We start from the raw sequence: 23,034 nt of genomic DNA, 5'->3' as shown, positions 1-23,034 counted from the left end.
CTCAAACATGCCCCCTTAAACGCATTCTCAAACATGCCCTCTTAAATTCTCAAACATGCGCCCTTAAATTCTCAAACATGCCCTCTTAAATTCTCAAACATGCCCCCTTAAATTCTCAAACATGCCCCCTGAAACATTCTTAAACCTTAAACAAGGCCTTACATACAGAGAATTGCCTTATTTAATATAGTAGGATAGGATAATGATGAACTGTTTGAGTTGTTATTGTTCAGTAGGACCAAACTCTGGGTAAGTGTTTTCTGTGATGTCAAGACTCCACTTCGGTATAAAGTCCCTGAAATTGCTCGAACCTGGTTGATTGAGCTCTGATTTGTTCACATGCAGCCTGCGTCATACAAACTCTTTTTTCGGAATCATTATTAATAAGACACTGAAATAAACAAGGTAGGTACCGATGCTCACACGATATTTTGAAACTGCTTTGGCCATGGAAGCGTGACATTGGTTATTGGTCCTAGTCAATTTTCCTTAACTCTGGGTAAGTGTGTTTATGATGTGATCTTTCTTCGGAGGCTGTGTCGGAGCCATGATATAATGATCGCATCACAAATGTAACTTTTAACGAAAACTCTTATAACTGTCATGGTGATCTTTCTATGGTAGCTGCACACGGAGGGGGGAGACACGAGGGAAGGGTGGGGAAGCTGTGGGATGAAGGGATAGAGAGAGAGAGAGAGAGAGAGAGAGAGAGAGAGAGAGAGAGAGAGAGAGAGAGAGAGAGAGAGAGAGAGAGAGAGAGAGAGAAGACGAGGAAAGAGTGGGGAGGTGAGGCTTGGAGATAGCATCATGACCGGGCTGCCTTTCTGTCTCACTAATCGCTTTCACAGTCATCCTCCCTTGCTGACCTGGCTCACCTCGCATCGTACCTTATGCCTCTGCCCCAAACACACTCACCTGGCTCACCTCGTGCATCATTCCTCATGGCTCTGCCCCAAACACACTCACCTGGCTCACCTCGTGCATCATTCCTCGTGCCTCTGCCCCCAACACACTCACCTGGCTCACCTCGTGCATCATTCCTCATGCCTCGGCACCAAACACACTCACCTGGCTCACCTCGTGCATTATTCCTCATGCCTCGGCACAAGACGCAGTTCCCACGCCAGACATCATTTTGCAAATAGACAGTAATTTCAAGGCCAGGACGACAAAGCATGTCATGTCTGATCTCAGGTATCATATTGCTTCCAAGTGCAGTTAACTCCTGCAAGTATAACTACAACTCCCATGCAGCCGAGGCACGTCCACCTTGCAGCCTGGATGTTTGAATCCCGTATATCACACACAACTGTGATTCGTGGCCTGGCCCTGACGTTTCCTTCACAATGTATACCTTTCATCGCTGTTTATCCACTTATCTCAAAAGTGCACACTGCACAAGGCTGTACCAGGCTCCAACTAGCCATGGATCTCCTAATCTAGCTTCTTGTCAAGCAACTCCCTCCTCATGTTTGCACCATCACAACAGGGGCCATTCTGGACGAAAAGCAAATGAACAGGATGTGGCTTCCCTGAAATATATATGATAATTTAACACAGTTAGACATAAAAGAAAGACTTTCAGGATACTGATCTGAAATGTATTTATAATGCGAAAGATTTTTTCATAAATTTTCAAAGTAAAATGTCCATAATTCACGTACTAATTATGTGATGCAAATTCAGTTATTTTTTAATAAGCATTGCAAAATGTCATCGTTCTGATAGGTCCTTGTGAGTCACTCCATCTTTTGTGCAAATTACAATTATAATTTAGTTAATCAGAGGGAGTAATGGTTCTGGAGAATGTCTCATTTGTTCTTGTCCAAATGTAAATACAGATAGAAAGTAGCGAAGCCTGTTGGTTAATGGAAGCATTTTATGTGGAACACGATGCTTGTTGTCGTGTAAAGAGTGATGTAGGGGGCCGGAGATGGTGAGGTTGTCATAGGAAACCGTGGGAAGTAAAGCAGCAGTTGTTATGTCAGTTAAAATAAAAGATCGCAATGCGCAGTGCTGGCAAGGGTCTGGGCGCGTTCCTCCAAGGAGTTTAGGCAGGATATTCTTTTTTTTGTATACAAGATCGAGGCTCGTGTAAGAACTAACATTAATGACAAAAAAACAAACAGACACATAAGACAAAATAAAGGGAGCGGGAGACAAGATGGGGAGAGAGGGGGAAGCACACAAGTACAACATATTGAGAGCAGGGACATCAGGAGATCTGTGGGAGGGAGAGGGCTTGGTGGGAGGAGGCGTGGGAAGGGGAGTGGGGGGGCGGGAGATGTAAAAAAACACGTGGACACAGCTAGGACTTCCAGGAAATAAGTTGGTATTTCAGAAAAGTGGATCTGGGGTGAATTAACGGGGGTAGAAAAGATCAAGGTTTTGGATGGGGGAATTTTTGGATGGGATGGGGTTACTAAAGGAACGCGTGCATCTTGGAGAAACTGGGGGCTGTCGGAGGGCTGAGAGAGCAAATGGAGCTAGATCGGAGTAGAAGTGGTAAAAAGAAGAGGGTTCACCGATCTATATGTGATGTGAAAGCAACGCACCTTCTACTTCGGCCTCATCACGAGAGATTCCAATAATGTTGAGAGCATTGGATTCCATAGGGGAGAGCAGTAATCCATTGAGCTAAGGACAAAGGCCTTGCAGATTGAGTCATTCTGAATTTTCAAGGAATGATGAAGGTTGCCCAGTCTGTGGCTTACTTTGGAGGCCAACTTTGCTATGTGGTCAGCACAGGAGAGGTCATGGCTGATGGTGGAGGCAAAGACGTTCAAGAGACTGAACCATTTCCAGTGGGTGCCCATGAAAATGGATACATATGGGTTAGTTTGACGATCCTTCCAGAATGACAGGGTAAGAGGAAGAGATTTTCCAGGGTTGAAGGACGTGTTCCACACCAGCGTCTAATCCATTACAAATAGGCAGAGTGTGACGCAACTGCTTCCTGTCTGTCAGTGAGATGTCATACTCCATGACATAATGTACTCATCTGAAAAAAGAGTAAGAGAGGAGAAGAGGGGATGCGAGGGGAGGGTTCCATTGATAGCTACGCATTTACTGCTCGTGTCGAGGAAGTCAGAAATCCAGATATCAAAATGGCTTTAAATTGCCCAGACGGTGAGCTTGGCATGCAGAGCAGGTGCTCATTTGCTGGCATCCGACGTGTTTCGTTGATGGTTTCTTTATCGGACATTCAAGAAACTTTCTTTGTGTGAATAGTTCATGTGGGATTTGTGACGTTTAATAAAAGTTTGCTTTTACAGTTTTTATCTTCAACTAAAACAACCTTGTACCAAACCTCAGTCATTTATGTTCACAAGTTGACTTGATTAGCTTCTTATCCCCGCCACCAAATGGCGATGGAGGTTATGTCTTCACCCCTGTCTGTTTGTCTGTCTGTCTGTTTGTTCGTTTATGAACAGGCTATAAAAAAACATTGTGGACGGATGTGGACGAAATTCGGCAGAGATGTAGCGTATGTGACAAGGACGAAATTATTAGATTTTGGTGAAGATCCGGATTCGGATCCGGCTACTAGAATTTTAAGTGCTTCTTCACCATTGGGAGATATAGGGCCAAAAACGATACATAGCGGGATATCTCAAAAAGTTATGGATGAATTGGGACGAAACTTGAAGGATACGTTGTGTGTGTGACAACGAAGAGTTGATTCAATTTTGGTGAAGATACAAATCCGGATCCGGCTAGTAGAATTTTAAATATTTTAAAAGTGATTCTTCACCATTGAGTGATAGGGCCAAAGGCAATATAGAGCATGATATTTCAAAAGGTTGTGGACGATTTAGGACACAGCTTGGTGAATGAGTTAATCAGGTGACAAGAACAAGCCGATTCGATTTTGATTCAGATTCGGATCCAGATCCGGCCTATCAGTGGATTCAAAACGTAAACTGTTCAGCCTGGCAGAGGTATGCTCTCAACCGAGTGCTGTTTTATTTTTGTTTGCACTGATTAGCTTCAAAATATAGAATTTTTTTCATGTTTTTATAAGCATAATTATTCAATTTCAAATCTTTGTATACAACATCGAGGCTCGTGTAAGAGCTAACATTTATCACAAAAAGACAAACTGACACATAAAACATATGATAAACGGAGTGGGAGAACAGGGACATCGAGAGCAGGGACATCGGGAGATCTGTGGGAGGGAGAGGGCTTGGGTGTAAGAGGCATGGGAAGGAGGGGGGAGTGGGAGAGGTAAAACACACATGGACACTGCTAGGACTTCCAGGAAAGAAGGATATGTGATATGTTGTAGCCTTTGCATAATTGTAAACTTGTTTGTAAATTTTATCGTGGCTGGAAATGTTTTGAGCATAAAATACCGTTTATTTAATTTTTTGTATATAGAGTCAAAGTTCATGGAAAAGCTAGTACAATGAATGGATCAGGACACAACAGAACAAAATAAACAGTAGAGAGAGGGAAAACACCAACAGCAGAGATGGGGAGCAAAATACATGGAGACTTGGACAAATAATGGGTATAGGGAGGCATGAGGGGTAGGAGAGGATGCGTGGGGTGGGCAAAACGGTTGTCGTCGACCCACCTGACGTGCGTGTAACAAGCTTATTATTCTCTTTCCGGAACTGAGTATTACAAATCAACAAATTAGCAACTTCCAAAATCCTTTCACCTTCTCCATTTCTCACATCATATCCGTAACCCCCACGAACTCCCTCAAAACCGTCCATACTCCTTCCCACATGTCCATTTAGGTCTCCTCCTACCACAACAACTTCCTCATCTTTCACGTTTTCCATCAGCTTCTCTGTCGCACACCAGAACTTGTCCTTCTCTTCATCGCTCCGACCAACCTGCGGAGCATATCCGGAGATGACGTTCACCAAGAGCTTTCCAATCATCATTTTCACCATCATCAACCTATCACTCACTCTAGTCACACTCACCACACTGTCTACAAACTCCTCAGAAAACAGGACACCAACACCATTCACGCCCTCCGGGCACCCTTGCCACACAAACTTGTATTTCTGTCCCTGCCTGCCCTTCACCATTCTCACACCACTTCCCTTCCACCTCGTCTCTTGCACACAACATATGTCCACTTTTCTTCTGACCAATACTTCCACCACTTCTCCTGATCTCCCTGTCATTGTCCCTACATTCTATGTCCCAAACCTCAGAAACCGATCTCCACTTCGGGCTGTACCCTGCCCACATGTAGTTGTAATTGTCATGGTTCTCTTTTTGAGGCAATGTTTTTATGGCCGGATGCCCTTCCTGACGCCAACCCTCTTATTCGCCTCTTACGACACGCAGGGATACGGTGTACCTATTCGAAACCAGGGTACACACCGGGAACATGGACACGGGAAATCCAAAGGCCCAGCATGGTTGGTGCAGGTGATGTGAGCGAATAAGCAGGAAGCTTAGCTGGACTTATGACAATGTAAGGGAAGACTTATGGGATTTGGGGTTGTGTAGGATGGATGTTTTGAAGGGTACTGTATCTCACAAGTAAAAGTGATGCCCTGAACACAATGGTGATCCTTCATTTATTTCAGTCGGTCCCTCCGAGGTCTGAGAGCCGAATGGCAGTAACAACATCCATCAATGATTCGTGTTGCGAACGTGTTGCTACATTCATTTTTTTACTTTTTTCCCCCCAAATGTTCGTATGGGAAATGTTGATGATCTTTCACGGTGCCCAGGAGCAAATGATGGGAGGCAGCGACTCCAGCGCGTAATGAAAAGCAATGCTTCATTGATCCTTTTACAAATCCCTCGTAGCCATTGTAAGATGTCTGGTGGTGCTGAGGAATGGCAGCTCGGTCTGCTTCTGCCTTTTGGGAGCCAGCTTGGGGTCTGTCTTCAAGTGGTCACATCCGATGGCAAGACCCAAAACTTCCCGGAATTCATTCATTCTGAAAAGAGATCATATATAATGAGGCCACCAAACCGCGACAGCTCATATCTTGTACAGATGTGGAAGGGTCTTTATAAAGAAGAGGTTCCTGAACACAAATGGGGTTGATTACATTTTTTAAGTTTATGAGACAAATCTATCAATTTTAAATTTGAATCGACTTAATCCAGAGGCGTTTTTAGCACTGGCGAGTGTCTAATCAGGATTGGATCTTTAAGCCTCAAATATTTTATAAATTGGAATGACATTTTACTTTAAAATCCTTGAGCACATTTGTTCATCGCTGAACCGGTGGCGGTAATGCCAAATGAGTTTATTTCCGAGGCAATAAAATATACATTGAACATTTTGATTGGTGAGCCTGGTGTTGGCTTAGCAGTTCGGGTGCCGGCTTGGGATCCTAGGATCCCGAGCCTGGTGTTGGCTTAGCAGTTCGGGTGCCGGCTTGGGATCCTAGGATCCCGAGCCTGGTGTTGGCTTAGCAGTTCGGGTGCCGGCTTGGGATCCTAGGATCCAGAGCCTGGTGTTGGCTTAGCGGTTAGGGTGCCGGCATGGGATCCTAGGATCCCGAGCCTGGTGTTGGCTTAGCGGTTAGGGTGCCGGCTTGGGATCCTAGGATCCCGAGCCTTGTGTTGGCTTAGCGGTTAGGGTGCCGGCTTGGGATCCTAGGATCCCGAGCCTGGTGTTGGCTTAGCGGTTAGGGTGCCGGCTTTGGATCCAAGGATCCCGAGCCTTGTGTTGGCTTAGCGGTTAGGGTGCCGGCTTGGGATCCTAGGGTCCCGAGCCTGGTGTTGGCTTAGCGGTTAGGGTGCCGGCATGGGATCCTAGGATCCCGAGCCTGGTGTTGGCTTAGCGGTTAGGGTGCCGGCTTGGGATCCTAGGATCCCGAGCCTTGTGTTGGCTTAGCGGTTAGGGTGCCGGCTTGGGATCCTAGGATCCCGAGCCTGGTGTTGGCTTAGCGGTTAGGGTGCCGGCTTGGGATCCAAGGATCCCGAGCCTTGTGTTGGCTTAGCGGTTAGGGTGCCGGCTTGGGATCCTAGGGTCCCGAGCCTAGTGTTGGGTTAGCGGTTAGGGTGCCGGCTTGGGATCCTAGGATCCCGAGCCTGGTGTTGGCTTAGCGGTTAGGGTGCCGGCTTGGGATTCTAGGATCCTGGGTTCGAATCCCGGTCGATCGCTGAATAAACACCAGGGGGGTTGACTCAGCCTGACCATCCTTCCGAGGTCGGCAAATTGAGTAACAGTTCATGGGTAATTCCCTGTGTGTCGCAAGAGGCGACTAACAGGGTTGGCGGCAGGAAGAGCATCTGGCCGTAAAACATTGCTTCAAAAAGGGGACCACGGTGCCCGAAAAAGGCCAACCCTGCTCTGTGGGGAAAAATGGCCTCTAAAGGTGGTTCCTTTTGATCGGTGAGTGAATCTCTACCCTTAAAAAAATGTTTTTCTAATCTTCATGGTATATCACCCTCAGCCCCCCAGCTCCTGGACTCGGGTCTCATAGCTGAACCGACAGGAAGCAAGCAGCGCCCTCGCTGTGAGTCTCTCACCGCTTCGAACCCGAGCCTGTCGGCAACACGGTCAGGCACGGTCGCTTCGGCTTGTTCATCTCGCGGCTCTCCTCCGCCGAGTTCTCAGGTGCACACCATCCGCTGCAGCAAAGAGAATGAATCTTCTCCAAAGAGAACGAGTGAGAAGAGCCGTCGGGGGACCCTCCGCTGGCTGCGCGTAATGGGAGAAACACCCGAAGGCCAAAGCAAGGAGCCTTTGGGAGGCAAAGGGCTGAAACTGGAGGCACCGGCACGTGGTTTAAGTCATTCGTTTGATTTGGAAGATGAAAAGGCTGTACAGTCGGCCTTTCAGACTCATAAATCACTCCAACGGATGTACAGTATGGATCGCATTGCCGGTGCGCACCCAAACCTCATTGGTGCTTGTAGCTGGGGCCTATAAAACATCTTTGTAGCTGGGGCCTATAAAACATCTTTGTAGCTGGGGCCTATAAAACATCTTTGTAGCTGGGGCCTATAAAACATCTTTGCAGCTGGGGTCTATTCTTTGGGCCTATAAAACATCTTTGTAGCTGCGGCCTATTCTTTGGGCCTATAAAACATCTTTGTAGCTGGGGCCTATAAAACATCTTTGTAGCTGGGGCCTATTCTTTGGGTCTATAAAACATGTTTGTAGCTGGGGTCTATTCTTTGGGTCTATAAAACATCTTTGTAGCTGGGGTCTATTCTTTGGGCCTATAAAACATCTTTGTAGCTGGGGCCTATTCTTTGGGTCTATAAAACATGTTTGTAGCTGGGGTCTATTCTTTGGGTCTATAAAACATCTTTGTAGCTGGGGTCTATTCTTTGGGCCTATAAAACATCTTTGTAGCTGGGGCCTATTCTTTGGGCCTATAAAACATCTTTGTAGCTGGGGTATATTCTTTGGGCCTATAAAACATCTTTGTAGCTGGGGTCTATTCTTTGGGCATATAAAACATCTTTGTAGCTGGGGTCTATTCTTTGGGCCTATAAAACATCTTTGTAGCTGGGGTCTATTCTTTGGGCCTATAAAACATGTTTGTAGCTGAGGTCTATTCTTTGGGCATATAAAACATCTTTGTAGCTGGGGTCTATTCTTTGGGCCTATAAAACAGCTTTGTAGCTGGGGTCTATTCTTTGGGCCTATAAAACATGTTTGTAGCTGGGGTCTATTCTTTGGGCCTATAAAACATCTTTGTAGCTGGGGTCTATTATTTGGGCCTATAAAACATCTTTGTAGCTGGGGTCTATTCTTTGGGCATATAAAACATCTTTGTCGCTGGGGTCTATTCTTTGGGCCTATAAAACATGTTTGTACCTGGGGTCTATTCTTTGGGCATATAAAACATCTTTGTCGCTGGGGTCTATTCTTTGGGCCTATCAACATCTTTGTAGCTGGGGTCTATTCTTTGGGTCTATAAAACATCTTTGTAGCTGGGGTCTATTCTTTGGGTCTATAAAACATCTTTGTAGCTGGGGTCTATTCTTTGGGCATATAAAACATCTTTGTCGCTGGGGTCTATTCTTTGGGCCTATCAACATCTTTGTAGCTGGGGTCTATTCTTTGGGTCTATAAAACATCTTTGTAGCTGGGGTCTATTCTTTGGGTCTATAAAACATCTTTGTAGCTGGGGTCTATTCTTTGGGCCTATAAAACATTTTTATTTTATCATTCACCAAAGCAGCAATTTATGAGCCGGATGAATTAACGATGGGGTTTGTCGTGCTTGTAAAGTGATAGGCCGTAAGGTTTCTGATATGCGTGAGGCAAATTGGTCACTTGAGCGTATAATAGGCCTTATGGTAAGGCAGTCACAAGCCACGGGTGGGCCTTTCGGCAGGTTGTGACGGGATGGTTAAGGGCGTTGTGGTTGTAGTCGAGCGAGACGGTAACTGCGAGGCCTATCGTGTTTTTGGTGCAGATGAGGAGGAATGCCGGAGCTGGTTTCCCAGTAACAGCACAACGATGCTTCACAGCACAACGTCGACGCTGCAAGCGTAAGGGACAGACAGCACCATTCACCGCAGCTTCACACACATCCACATTCACCGCAGCTTCACGCACATCCACATTCACCGCAGCTTCACACACACATCCACATTCACCACAGCTTCACGCACATCCACATTCACCGCAGCTTCACACACATCCACATTCACCGCAGCTTCACACACATCCACATTCACCGCAGCTTCACACACATCCACATTCACCGCAGCTTCACACACATCCACATTCACCGCAGCTTCACACACATCCACATTCACCGCAGCTTCACACACATCCACGTTCACCGCAGCTTCACACACATCCACATTCACCGCAGCTTCACACACATCCACATTCACCGCAGCTTCACACACATCCACATTCACCGCAGCTTCACACACATCCACATTCACCGCAGCTTCACACACATCCACATTCACCGCAGCTTCACACACATCCACATTCACCGCAGCTTCACACACATCCACATTCACCGCAGCTTCACACACATCCACATTCACCGCAGCTTCACACACATCCAAATTCACCGCAGCTTCACACACATCCACATTCACCGCAGCTTCACACACATCCACATTCACCTCAGCTTCACACACATCCACATTCACCGCAGCTTCACACACATCCACATTCACCGCAGCTTCACACACATCCACATTCACCGCAGCTTCACACACATCCACATTCACCGCAGCTTCACACACATCCACATTCACCGCAGCTTCACACACATCCACATTCACCGCAGCTTCACACACATCCACATTCACCGCAGCTTCACACACATCCACATTCACCGCAGCTTCACACACATCCACATTCACCGCAGCTTCACACACATAGCCACATTCACCGCAGCTTCACACACATCCACATTCACCGCAGCTTCACACACGTCCACATTCACCGCAGCTTCACACACATCCACATTCACCGCAGCTTCACACACATCCACATTCACCGCAGCTTCACACACATCCACATTCACCGCAGCTTCACACACATCCACATTCACCGCAGCTTCACGCACATCCACATTCACCGCAGCTTCACGCACATCCACATTCACCGCAGCTTCACACACATCCACATTCACCGCAGCTTCACGCACATAGCCACATTCACCGCAGCTTCACACACGTCCACATTCACCGCAGCTTCACGCACATCCACATTCACCGCAGCTTCACGCACATCCACATTCACCGCAGCTTCACGCACATCCACATTCACCGCAGCTTCACGCACATCCACATTCACCGCAGCTTCACACACATCCACATTCACCGCAGCTTCACACACATAGCCACATTCACCGCAGCTTCACACACATCCACATTCACCGCAGCTTCACACGTTCCGCACACATCGTCTTGCAGTTAGTCAAGTCCACCATCAATTCGGATAGCTCTTGTGTTTATCCCCTCATTATATCTCCTGATTAATATCCATCGTTCTGCATTCACCACTTGGAAACACACTTCAGTGTGTCGGATTAAATTCAAAACTTTATATACAGATTTTTATTATTTATTGCTTTCTCTAACTCTTTATGGATGGAGGTTTTGTTTTCACTCCTGTTTGTTTGTATGTTTGTTTGACTATGAACAGGATATCTCAAAATGTTGTGGATGGATTCGGACGAAATTTGGTGGAGATATTGGGGATGCGACAAGGACGAAATGATTAGATTTTGGTGAAGATTTGGATCTGGATCTGAATTTTTTTTCTGTGATTCTTCACCATTGGGAGATCGGGCCAAAAGCGATATATAACAGGATATATCAAAAAGTTGTGGATGGATTCGGACGAAACTTGGTGGAGAGGTTGCGCATGTGATGAGGAAGAATTGTTTCAATTTTGGAGAAGATTCGAATGGGGATCCAGATCAGATAATTTTTATCGTGAGTTTTTTATTATTATTTTTTTGTATACAAGATCGAGGCTCGTGAAAGAGCTAACATTAATCACACAAAAAGTCAACCCGACACATAAAACACAAAATAAGGGGAGCGGTAGACAAGATGGGGAGAGAGGGGGAAGCACACAAAACACAACATTTGAGAGCAGGGACATCGAGAGAACTGTGGGAGGGAGAGGGCTTGGGGGGAGGCGGTGTGGGAAGGGGGAGGGAGGGAGGGGTGGGATAGGTATAAAACATATGGACACTGCAAGCACTTCCAGGAAAGAAGTTGGAATTTCAAAAAAGTGTTTCTGGGGTGAATTAGTGGGGGTAGAAAAGATCAAGGTTTTGGATGGGGGAAGATAAGAGATGGTGGTGAACAGCTGTTTTGAAGACCTGGAGGGAGGAGTGGGATTGAAGGGAATGGGGGGAGTTTGTTCCAGAGGCGGGAGAAAAGGGGAATGAAAGAGTGATGGTGAACAGAGAGCCTAGATTTTGGCAGTTTAACCATAAAAGGGTTGCTGGCAGAGCTTGTGTGACCTGTAGGAATATTTGGGGGACAGAGCACAGAGAGAGCTGGGGGAGCAAGGCCGGAGAGGAGTCAGTAGAAGATAGAAAGACCACCAACCTGCCTGCGGTGAGTGAGTGAAAGGCCCTCGGAGTTAGCTTCATCGCAGGTGATTCCAATGATTCTGAAAGCTTTGGTTTCAACAGCGTGAAATCGAGCTAGGTGTGAGGCAGGAGCACCGGCCCAGAGGGGGGAACAGTATTCCATTGAGCTGTGGATGAAAGCCTTGTATGTGGTGAGGAGCTCAGGTGTGCCAAGGAAGCACTTCGCACGACGGAGAATGCCCAGTCGGCGACTGGCTTTGGCGGCCAGCTTGGAAATGTGGTTTTCCCAAGAAAGATCATGGCAGATAGTGAGACCCAAAAACTTGAGCGACAGAACTTCTTGGAGAGGATTGTTGAGAAAGTAGATAGTAGGGTTTTCCAGTTAATCTATTCGGAGAGACATTGTAAGAGTGTGAGATTTGTCAGGATTGAAAGACATGTTCCACTTGTTTGACCAGTCTGTGATTTTGTCCAGGTCTGCAGAGAGTGAGGAGGCTGCAGACTGCCGATCTGTGGGATGAGGAATGGAGTGGCAGATCGAGGAGTCATCAGCCAAGAGATAGAGGATTTTCAAGAGAGTTGGAGAGATCATTGATGAAGACCAGAAATAGCACAGGGCCCAGAACACGACCTTGGGTAACTCCAGCCAGAACAGGTAGGGGAGATGAGAGAAATCCATTCAGGGCCACACGTTGACTACGACCAGAGAGGAAGTCCGCAAGCCATGCGTGGACATATCCATGTATACCATAGGAGGAGAGTTTGGTGAGCAGAGCTGGGTGCCAGATCGTATCGAAGGCACGTGATATGTCAAGGGAGACAGGTCTGATTTCCTATTTGGCATTGAGGACCTCCATCGATTGTTGAGACAGCAGAAGCAACATGTCCAGAGTAGAATTACCTGGTCTGAATCCAAATTGATGATCGGATATCAAGCCTTTGGAGAAGAGGAAGGATTTGATATCCGAAGCAATGATGGATTCCATGACTTTGCTGATAATTGGGAGCAGGCTGATTGGTCTGTAGTTGCAAGGATCTGTTTTTGCACCTTTTTGTGTAAAGCGGTAATGTTTGCTCATTTCCAAGATGGTGGCAGATGACCTCGAGCAAAAGAGATGGTGAAAAGAACAGAGAGAGGGTGAGATAGAGCAGCAGAGCAGGATTTTAGGACCCGTGGGCTGATGCCGTCTGGTCCAGTTGCAGACGTCTTCACTATTGAGTGTTTGAGAAGTTTTGAGTTTTGAAGTTTTGAGAACTTCACTATTGAGAAGTTGATTCTTCACTATTGAGTGATAGGGCTAAAACTGACATATAGCAGGATATCTCAAAGTTATGGACGGATTCGGACGAAACTTGGTGGACAGGTTGGGGGTGTATGACAAGGACAAATCAATTTGATTCTGGTGAAGATGTAAATATGGATTCAGATACAAGAGTTATTTTAATTTTGTAAGTGATTCTTCACGGGAGATCGCGCCATAAGCGATATATAACATGGTATTTTAAAAAGGTTTGGACGAGTTATGACTAAACTTGGTGGAGGAGTCGGTTAGGTGACAAGAACCAGATTTTGGTTCAGGTCCGAATCCAGATCTGACCTATCAGTGAGATACAAAACGTCAACTGTTGAACCTGGTCTGTACCGAGTGCCGTTCACGTATTTCCTTTATTTTATGCTTTTAATTTTGTTTTACATATATATGCTTTCCACTAAATCATAAATATGTAATTACTGTGATGGTCTGTACATTGGAAATGGAGAAGGGGGCTTTCAAGAAAATTTAAATTGAGAAAAAGAAGGGAAAGCAGGAAAGAGCGGTCCCGCTGTGCTGTCTTTCCCTCGTGGTCCCTCTGTGCTGTCTTTCCCTTGTGGTCCCTCTGTGCTGTCTTTCCCTCGTGGTCCCCCTGTGCTGTCTTTCCCTCGCGGTCCCCCTGTGCTGTCTTTCCCTCGCGGTCCCCCTGTGCTGTCTTTCCCTCGCGGTCCCTCTGTGCTGTCTTTCCCTCGCGGTCCCTCTGTGCTGTCTTTCCCTCGCGGTCCCTCTGTGCTGTCTTTCCCTCGGGGTCCCCCTGTACTGTCTTTCCCTCGCGGTCCCTCTGTGCTGTCTTTCCCTCATGGTCCCCCTGTGCTGTCTTTCCCTCGCGGTCCCTCTGTGCTGTCTTTCCCTCGTGGTCCCACTGTGCAGTCTTTCCCTCGCGGTCCCTCTGTGCTGTCTTTCCCTCGCGGTCCCTCTGTGCTGTCTTTTCCTCGCGGTCCCTCTGTGCTGTCTTTCCCTCGCGGTCCCTCTGTGCTGTCTTTCCCTCATGGTCCCCCTGTGCTGTCTTTCCCTCGCGGTCCCTCTGTGCTGTCTTTCCCTCATGGTCCCCCTGTGCTGTCTTTCCCTCGCGGTCCCTCTGTGCTGTCTTTCCCTCGCGGTCCCTCTGTGCTGTCTTTCCCTCACGGTCCCTCTGTGCTGTCTTTCCCTTGCGGTCCCTCTGTGCTGTCTTTCCCTCGTGGTCCCACTGTGCTGTCTTTCCCTCGCGGTCCCTCTGTGCTGTCTTTCCCTCGCGGTCCCTCTGTGCTGTCTTTCCCTCGCGGTCCCCCTGTGCTGTCTTTCCCTCGTGGTCCCCCTGTGCTGTCTTTCCCTCGTGGTCCCCCTGTGCTGTCTTTCCCTCGCGGTCCCACTGTGCTGTCTTTCCCTCGCGGTTGTCAGCTCTTTCACGAGCCTCGATTCAGTATTTTAAAAAAAAGAAAAAAAAAAGAGAAGAGAAATGTGGGTGGGAGGAGTGTGGAGAGAAGGGAAATAGGTTTGGAGGAGAAAGGAGTGAGGGGAGGTGTAAGTGAAAGGGCAGGTTTGTAGCAGCCAGTGGAGGAAAGCGTGGAGAGGTGGGGTGGGTATACCTTCATAATTGGCTTCTGTTTGCAAAGAAGGATGGAATCGTAAGCGTGAATTTGCAGCTTTTCTTTTTCCAGCTATAAAACTCCAACCGCCATTGATAAATGTTGACGTATTAATGGTGGTAACGGTCAGTAGGAATGGGAATTTTGTTGAAAAAAAAAATCAAGACATGGCGATGTAAGCATGGAAGCTGAAACGTGCTGAATTGGTTTGCTTCACACTTGACATCAGGCAGAAGTCTAATTGCTATCTAATGCTCTTTTCTTTCCTTCTCTCCCAACCCACCGTACCGCTCGGGCTGCTGGTGATTGCGAAAGCACAGAATCGCGTGAGTACAAGTACATCTGTTACTGAGCAATTTCCACCAATCCTATATCATCACTTCCTGGCCATGGAGTCATTTGCGACATTTTGTTAGTGGGCCATCAGGATTCTTCTTGCCAGCATAAGATTGCGAAACTGCACTAAAACCATCTGCTTGGGCCTTTTCCATGCTACGCATTAGGATTTGGCAAAATGGCACAGCTCTGTAACATCGGGATGAAGGTAGCCAGGAAGTACAGAATTTTATGTCGAAGAAAGCGTTTCGCCCCAGTTTCTGCATCACAACCCCTTCACAGGTCATGTGTCCATCCATTGGTGGAATGGCTATACATAGTACACAAGTATATTTGGACAGACTTGATTCCATTTGGACAGGAGGCCTTGTAGCGTGCTTGCGTTCTCATACCAGGATGCTCTGGACAATAAGGTGTGTCCATCGTAGCGTAGCAGAAACACGGCAGGCCTCTGACAGTTGCAACACGTGAAGGCCCACTTCCATTGCTACTTCAGTGAAAATCGAGCAGAAATATACAATCGCAAGTATCGACCAAAAATTCAAAGATCCAAAGCTGAATACCACCAGCGGAGCGTGTCCCATTAAAAAAAATGTAATTTTCCCCAAAAATATTCCTTTTTCAAAAATGTAAAAAAAAAAATTGAATTTTTTTTCAAAAAATGCAATTTTTTTTTTCAAGAATTTCAAATTCAATTCAATAGAATTCAATGGACCATTCCCCATCTTTTTAACTCATGATCAAATGCTCACCTGTTGAGCACTTTCACATGTCGATGGGGTGTTTGGGCAGCTGTGGGAATCGAACCCACATCAGATATTGTAGAAGGAAATGCATCTTAAGCCACTCAACCAAACGTTTGGGAATCTGTAGCATGTTTTTGATGAATGACAACTTAAAGCGTTTTTCTTTTTACTTTTTACCTCCACCGATGGTGGACGGAGGTTATGTTTTCACCTCTGTCTTTTTGGCTGTCTTTCTGTTTGTCTGTGAGCAGGATATCTCAAAGTTAAGGACAGATTTGGACGAAATTTGGTGGTCAGGTTGGGTGTGTGATAAGGACGAATTGTTTCGATTTTGGTGAAGATTCGGATCCGATAATAACCTCCGCCACCTGAGGTGGATGGAGGTTATGGTTTCACCCATGTCTGTCTGTCTGTATGTCAATCGCCTACAGGTCCCAATTTTAAACCGAGCTTCACGAAACTTCACCAAATGGTAGAGTTCGCCATAAATTTGGTTCGCCATAAATAATAAAACCAATAAACTCCAATACATTCAGAACTCCGCTGCCCGTCTACTCACCCATTCCCGGACCCGTGACCACATCACCCCCGTCCTTTACAAGCTTCACTGGCTCCCCATCCCCCAGAGAATCCAGTACAAAATCCTCCTCTTGACATACAAAGCCCTCCATAACCTGGCCCCATCCTACCTGGCTGACCTCCTCTCCAGACACACTCCCACCCGCAACCTCCGCTCTGCTGGTACCAACCTCCTGACCCCCTCCATCCGGACCAAATTCAGATCCTGGGGGGACAGGGCCTTCTCCATCGCTGCTCCCACCCTCTGGAACTCACTACCTCACACCATCAGAGACTCCTCCTCACTCACCACATTCAAAACATCACTAAAGACCCACCTGTTCAACACTGCATTCAACATTCAACCCACAGCATTTAACCCCTGACTATCTCTTCTCCTTCTCCCTCCTTTTGCTTTAAATATTTCCCTATTGATTCTTGTCTTTTTGCAATTGTTGTTTTCATGTATTGTTATGCATTATGTTTTCCACTCTGTCAAAGCGCCTTTGGGCTTCTGGAAAAGCGCTATACAAAATAAATGAATTATTATTATTATTATTATAAAGAAGAAGCCTATTGATTTTGAGGTCAAAGGTCATATTGAGGTCGAATTTCTAAAATTTTCATTTTTCATCCGATTGACTTGAAAGTTGAATAGCATTTACATATTGAGTCACTAGATTGGAAAACCAACTATTTTTGAGGTCAAAAGGTCAACTTAAGGTCATACTTCTAAAATCATCAATCTTCATCTGAAAAATCATAAATTTCCATCTGATTGACTTGAAGAATTAAACAGCAATTGCATATTGCCTCATTGAATTGGGAAACCAACTATTTAAGGTCAAAAGGACAAAGGTCAACTGAAGGTCAAACTTCCAAAATCAACAATTTTCATCCGATTAACCTGCAGATTGAAGAAAATTTCATAGTGCATCACCGAATTGACAAACCAACTATTTTTAATGTCAAAAGGTCAAAGGTCATCTCAAGGTAAAACTTGTAATATCATCAATTTTCATCTGAAAAATCATCAATTTTAGTGTGATTGACCCAAGCTTTGATTAAGATCGTCAATTTTAATCTTAATGAAATGGGCAATTTGATGTATCCATGGCAACCGTTTTTGGGGGGAGGGGTGGATTTTGCAGGCATCGTGCTGTGCATGACGTATTCTTGTTTGTCTGTCCGTCTGTGAACAGGATATCTCAAAAAGTTAGAGACTGATTCAGACTGGTTGGGTGTGAGACAGGGAAGAGTTGATTCAATTTTGGTGAAGATCTGAATCCGGATCCGGATCCGAGAATTTTTAAAGTGATTCTTCACCATTGATAGATTGGGCCAAAAACGATATATAGCATGATGTTTGAAAAAGTCGTGGACGACTTGTTACGAAACTAGGTGGATGAGTTGGCTCGGTGACAAAAAGAAGCGGATTCGATTTTGGTTCAGGTCCGGTTTGTCATTGGGGTCCAAAACATAAACTGTTCACCCTGGCCGAGGTATGCGCTGCAGCGAGTGCTGTTCTAATATTAGTTTTGTGAGCACTTTCATAAAGGACTAAATTTAGATAAATTTCATAAATAAATTTCATAATAATTTTCATAATTTAATTTCTTAATTTTTCATAAATAATTTTTTTTCATATTTCATAAATTTTATCATAAAGGACTCGGGAATTATTATTTTTTCATAAATAAAATTTAGAGTGGTTAAAGGACTAAATCACGGGTTAAATTAAAACCAATCTTTTCTCATCTCTATAATAATACAGCATTAACATTAGTGCTAAATGTCGTGTATTTCCTTTATAACTTAACGATAATCCGCATCAGCTGATCGATAAATATATGGTTTTGACTCCAATTTGCCTCCTTTCCGTTCCAGAGCATTCCGAGGATACGCAGAACGAAAACGTCGAAAAAGAGATCTGGATCCATCGGCCTTGGTGCAAAGGTAAGCATGGGACATCCTTGAGGAACACGATCCATGGCTGTTTTTATGTCTCGTCAGGTTTGGACATAAGATGTCATTCTGCAGACAATGACCCCATATGAGGGGCAGAACATTCTTGCCTTCTAACTTTCTGAATGCCCATGTTGAATAAACTCACTAAAAGATGACGTGTCTTTAGATTTGAAACAGAACCTAATGCTGCACAATTTTCTTGGCTTGTACTTTCCTCACCCTTGTACCACTGCACTCGTCTACACCATTGTGTCTGCAGGAACTTCCACAAGCATCTCCGTATGGTTGGGCGACAGCGCGGACGAGGTGCAGGTAAGCCATTCATTGGTTTTACTTTTGAGTAAATGTATATTCTTTGTGTACGAGTGCAATTTGGTGTCGGACTGTGGTAGTTTAGTCTCGACGATACTGCCTTGTTGTGACGGCATAAGGTACACACCTCGATGTGTGTGTTTGTTTGTTTGTGTGCGTGCGTGCTTGTTATTAGCATAACAGCCCTGGGTGGCCTTGGGAAACAAAAGCACAATACAGTACTGCTTTCCTCTATATTGTGTAGCCTGGTGTTGGCTTAGCGGTTAGGGTGCCGGCTTGGGATCCTGGGTTCGAATCCCGGTCACATCGCTGAATTAACGCCAGGGGGGTTGACTCAGCCTAATCATCCTTCTGAGGTCGGCAAATTGAGTACCAGTTGACTGGTAATTCCCTGTGTGTCGCAAGAGGCGACTAACAGGGTTGGTGGAAGGAAGAGCATGCGGCCATAAAACATTGCTTCAAAAAGGGGGACCAAGGTGCCCGAAAAAGGCCAAACCCTGCTCTACGGGGAAAAATGGCCTCTAAAGGTGGTCTCTTTCATCTATATTGTGTGAACCCTGTCTCAAAAATCGAATCCGCCTACTTTTCCAGGAAGGCATGTCTGTGTCTATCCTGAATCATTTATGATATGTGCGTGTCATTTCGAAAACCTTTTAAAATCCCCCAATATTATGTCCTGACGTCATCGTATTGCATTTCCGCTTTCTTTTTATTCCATCATCACCAGTGTCCTTGACAGCCTTCCCGTGCCCTTACCATCCTGTTTGTTCCACCACTTCATGTGCCGAGCCCATTGAAATCACCTAATTAGACTTTCATTATACCACCTCACATGTGTGACCTGTGCCCTTCATGATACCAAACCGGTTTCATAATTGGTTTGCATCTTAACTTGATACAGTACTATACAGGTGTTCATGTCCATTTTACACCCTTTAGTTTTCATAAAATTGGCAGTTTATCTTCTCAGCAAATAGTTTTCCTGGAATGCTTTTGGCAAATAATGATGGGGAAGATGGGGGCAGTTTCACATGAGCAATGATACTTTTAATGTTAGAAGCAGGGTGGATCGCACTTGATGCACCTATTATTATCAATGTCTGACTAAATGTCTCACGCTTTTTGTGTGCAGTAACACAACATTCTCCACTCTGTGATGAATAAGAACTGGTACTCAATTTTTTTTTTTTTTTAATTCATTATTTTATTTTATTTTATTTTATTTTCATTATATATATTATATACATTTATATATATATTATATATATTATATATATTTCATTTATATTCATTTTATTTTTTTCATCCACTCTGTGATGAATGAAGAGTAAAAATTATAAATCAATTATAGGATGCCACGCAAACATAATGAGTGTTTTCTACTGTCAGTCCTGGGTTGAAATCCCTGAAGGGGCACTGAATTGATCAAGAGGTTATAAATTAAAAGCATCATTTATAGCGACATCACTTTCATTTTTTTTAAGCGTCTTTGGGCTTCTTGAAAAGCGCTATATAAAATAAATGTATTATTATTATTATTAGTTGTGTATTTTTTTAACAATGGGGACAGTGCGACACACTAAATCCGAATATTAAATAAATATTAATTAATGTACAGTACCTCAAACAAACTTTTTTTTTTTTTTTTTGTATACAAGATCGAGGCTCGTGTAAGAGCTAACATTAATCACAAAAAGACAAACTGACTCATAAAACATATGATAAAGGGAGCGGGAGACAAGATGGGGGAGAGAGAGGGAAGCACACAAGTACAGCATTTGAGAGCAGGGACCTCGGGAGATCTGTGGGAGGGAGAGGGCTTGGGGAGATGGAGGCATGGGAAGGGGGGCGGGGGGGGTGGGAGAGGTAAAAAAACACATGGACTTCCAGGAAAAAAGTTGGTATTTCAAAAAAGTGGTTCTGGGGTGAATTAACGGGATTCATTGATATCAGGATTAGCCCCTTCAAAAGAATCGGTGGACGTTAAAAACGAGTGGTGCTGTTATAAATATCTAAGGCTCATGGATGACCTAGTACATCAATGTCCTTTTACATGTAATTGTAAGCACATTAGTTGACACAGGGCTGGAAGAATGACCTCGAGGTATGCACACTCACCTCTGAGCTGTCAAGCCTGGGTTTGAATCTCGGCCAAGCTATAAACTGTCATCCTGGTGTCTTGCAGGTAGAGGACGAGCCAGTCGAGCCATCAATGTGTGTGCAGTCCCTCTGATGGACGATCTGGGTGTAAACGGGTGTAAACAAACTGGTATAAACTTCAATGTGTGTAAACTGGGCCTCCCATCTACCAGCATTAGTACAGGTGGATGTTAAAGATCCCGCAGTGTGCTTGGCGAAGAGTAGTGAAGCTATCGACAGCACCACGAACAAATTCCAAATTCCTGTCCAAACCTACAGAGGACCATCAGCGGAACAGGTGCATTCCCTTCCGCCTCAGCCAATTATACTACTCGCATATGAAAGAAGAAGTACATTGGTTGACACACTTCAAAAATGAAGTTGCCACCATCCAGTACAACTGCCAAGAAAGCAAAGGCTCATATGTGAAATTTCGGCCACTGAGGGCTTTTCATCCAGGATTCAGATAAAACATTATATGGGATTTCATTCTGAGTTCCCAGCATCAGGAGCTCGCTCCTAAGATGGGATGAATGTTCATCGCCAAACAGGTCGGCCAAGCAATTCATCTTTTTTGAAAACGTACCTTTACGGAACAATGAATAAGCCTCGGTTTGAGGCCTAGCTTTACACTATATCAGCACAGTCAGTTATGATTAGGAGCCATCCCGCCTCTGCAGCTCAGTTCTATCATCAACGGCCTCGCTGTGTCACACGTGCACAGCTTGTGGTGAAGAATGTAAATATATCATTAAAACACTAATTAGCAAAGAAAATATAACCACAAAGCTATCAATGACCACAAAACCATCTCCATTGCTGCGTCTCCACATTGTCAAATCCAAATTGGAAGCAAAACACACAATTAGGACATTAAATATGGAGCATTGAAACAAGATTGATTGGGAAGAGGAGCTATCGCGTTATAAGGTGGAAAGCCTTTTTGAGCAATAACACCGTTTTTCCAAATTGGAATATGAATATGAAATTGTAATATGATATTTCCCTCCATATGTAAGGATCCTGGTGTTGGCTTAGCGGTTAGGGTGCCGGCTTGGGATACCTAGGATCCTGGGTTCGAATCCCGATCGATCGCTGAATTAACGCCAGGGGGGTTGACTCAGTCTGTTCATCCTTCCGAGGTCGGCAAATTGAGTACCAGCTTGCTGGGATGAATGATCCCGGCGTGTATCCCGGTTTAGAATAGGTACACCGTATCCCTGCGCATCGTAAGAGCGTGACCAAGGGTTGGCTTCAGGAAGGGCATCCGGCCATAAAAACATTGCCTCAAACAGGGAGCCATGATTGTCATGGGGCCCGCAAGGCTAACCCCCGCTCTAGCGGGGAAAATGGCCTTAAAACGATCATTCATTCCTCCATATGTTAAGGCTTGCTATAATAGCCAAAGTGGGAATAACGTGTGTTTGTCGTTCTCTCGCAGTCTCTCTGGATCGTCAGGACAGTCGCGACGGACGCCTCTCAGCTTGGGGGGAGATTCCCCAATCCAAGTCCGACCCGGTCCTCGACTCTCGTTTCCGTACGTCGTGCGTGCTCATCAGCAATCTTTTCACGGCATTTTTTATTCGTTGTGCATGGAGTGCTGCACGTCGAGTGTTACTCCCTGATGGAGTGTGCCCGGGTTTTCATAGATAGATTTCACCGCGGGTCACTCGAGCCTTTTTCGTTAATCAAGATGAAGCTCATAAGTTCATGAGGTTCATAAGTCCATTTTCCATCGGTGATGCATTGATGCCTTTTCCTGAGCTCTCCATATATCAATTTGTGTTTTTCTCCGACTCGGTCCATTTACCTTTACCTTGTTGCAAAAGACCCAAAGTCTAGAAGTCCCTTGCAACCCCATAAATATATGCTCCGTGTTTTGATTAACCTGTCATGGAACATTTGCAATCAGTAGAGAGTGATTGGAGCGAGCAGGAACTGAACTATATATACCTTTGCTTTTTCAGAATCCCAAGAGGAGGGAACAAGGCCTGGCGGCAAGGTCGGGCTGAGGGAGCCTGCAGTCGACCTCGATAGTGTTAATTGGGATGCCGAGAAGGAGGCAGAAGCCAATGCCTGCAAAGGAGCTGATTTTATTCCCCCAAAAGTCATGGTGAGTATA

General features: G+C 45.3%; 1 protein-coding gene across 1 annotated transcript in view; it reads left to right on the top strand.

The window, feature by feature from the left end:
* Positions 1–2,687: 2,687 nt before the first annotated feature.
* NSMF (NMDA receptor synaptonuclear signaling and neuronal migration factor) overlaps positions 2,688–23,034 on the top strand; it is a 66,640-nt gene continuing 46,293 nt past the window's right edge. Inside the window, exons 1-7 of the mRNA XM_078783978.1 lie at positions 2,688–2,808; positions 7,392–7,826; positions 9,372–9,447; positions 18,381–18,449; positions 18,721–18,773; positions 22,354–22,449; positions 22,880–23,025. Of these exons, the coding sequence (XP_078640104.1) occupies positions 2,688–2,808; positions 7,392–7,826; positions 9,372–9,447; positions 18,381–18,449; positions 18,721–18,773; positions 22,354–22,449; positions 22,880–23,025 (996 nt within the window). The remainder of the gene's footprint in view (positions 2,809–7,391; positions 7,827–9,371; positions 9,448–18,380; positions 18,450–18,720; positions 18,774–22,353; positions 22,450–22,879; positions 23,026–23,034) is intronic.

The sequence above is a fragment of the Myxine glutinosa genome, chromosome 8 (assembly GCF_964187855.1).
Source record: "Myxine glutinosa chromosome 8, kmMyxGlut1.1, whole genome shotgun sequence".
NCBI lineage: Eukaryota > Metazoa > Chordata > Myxini > Myxiniformes > Myxinidae > Myxine > Myxine glutinosa.
The sequence above is the reverse complement of the archived record's forward strand: the minus strand, read 5'-3'. Positions and strand labels throughout refer to the sequence as shown.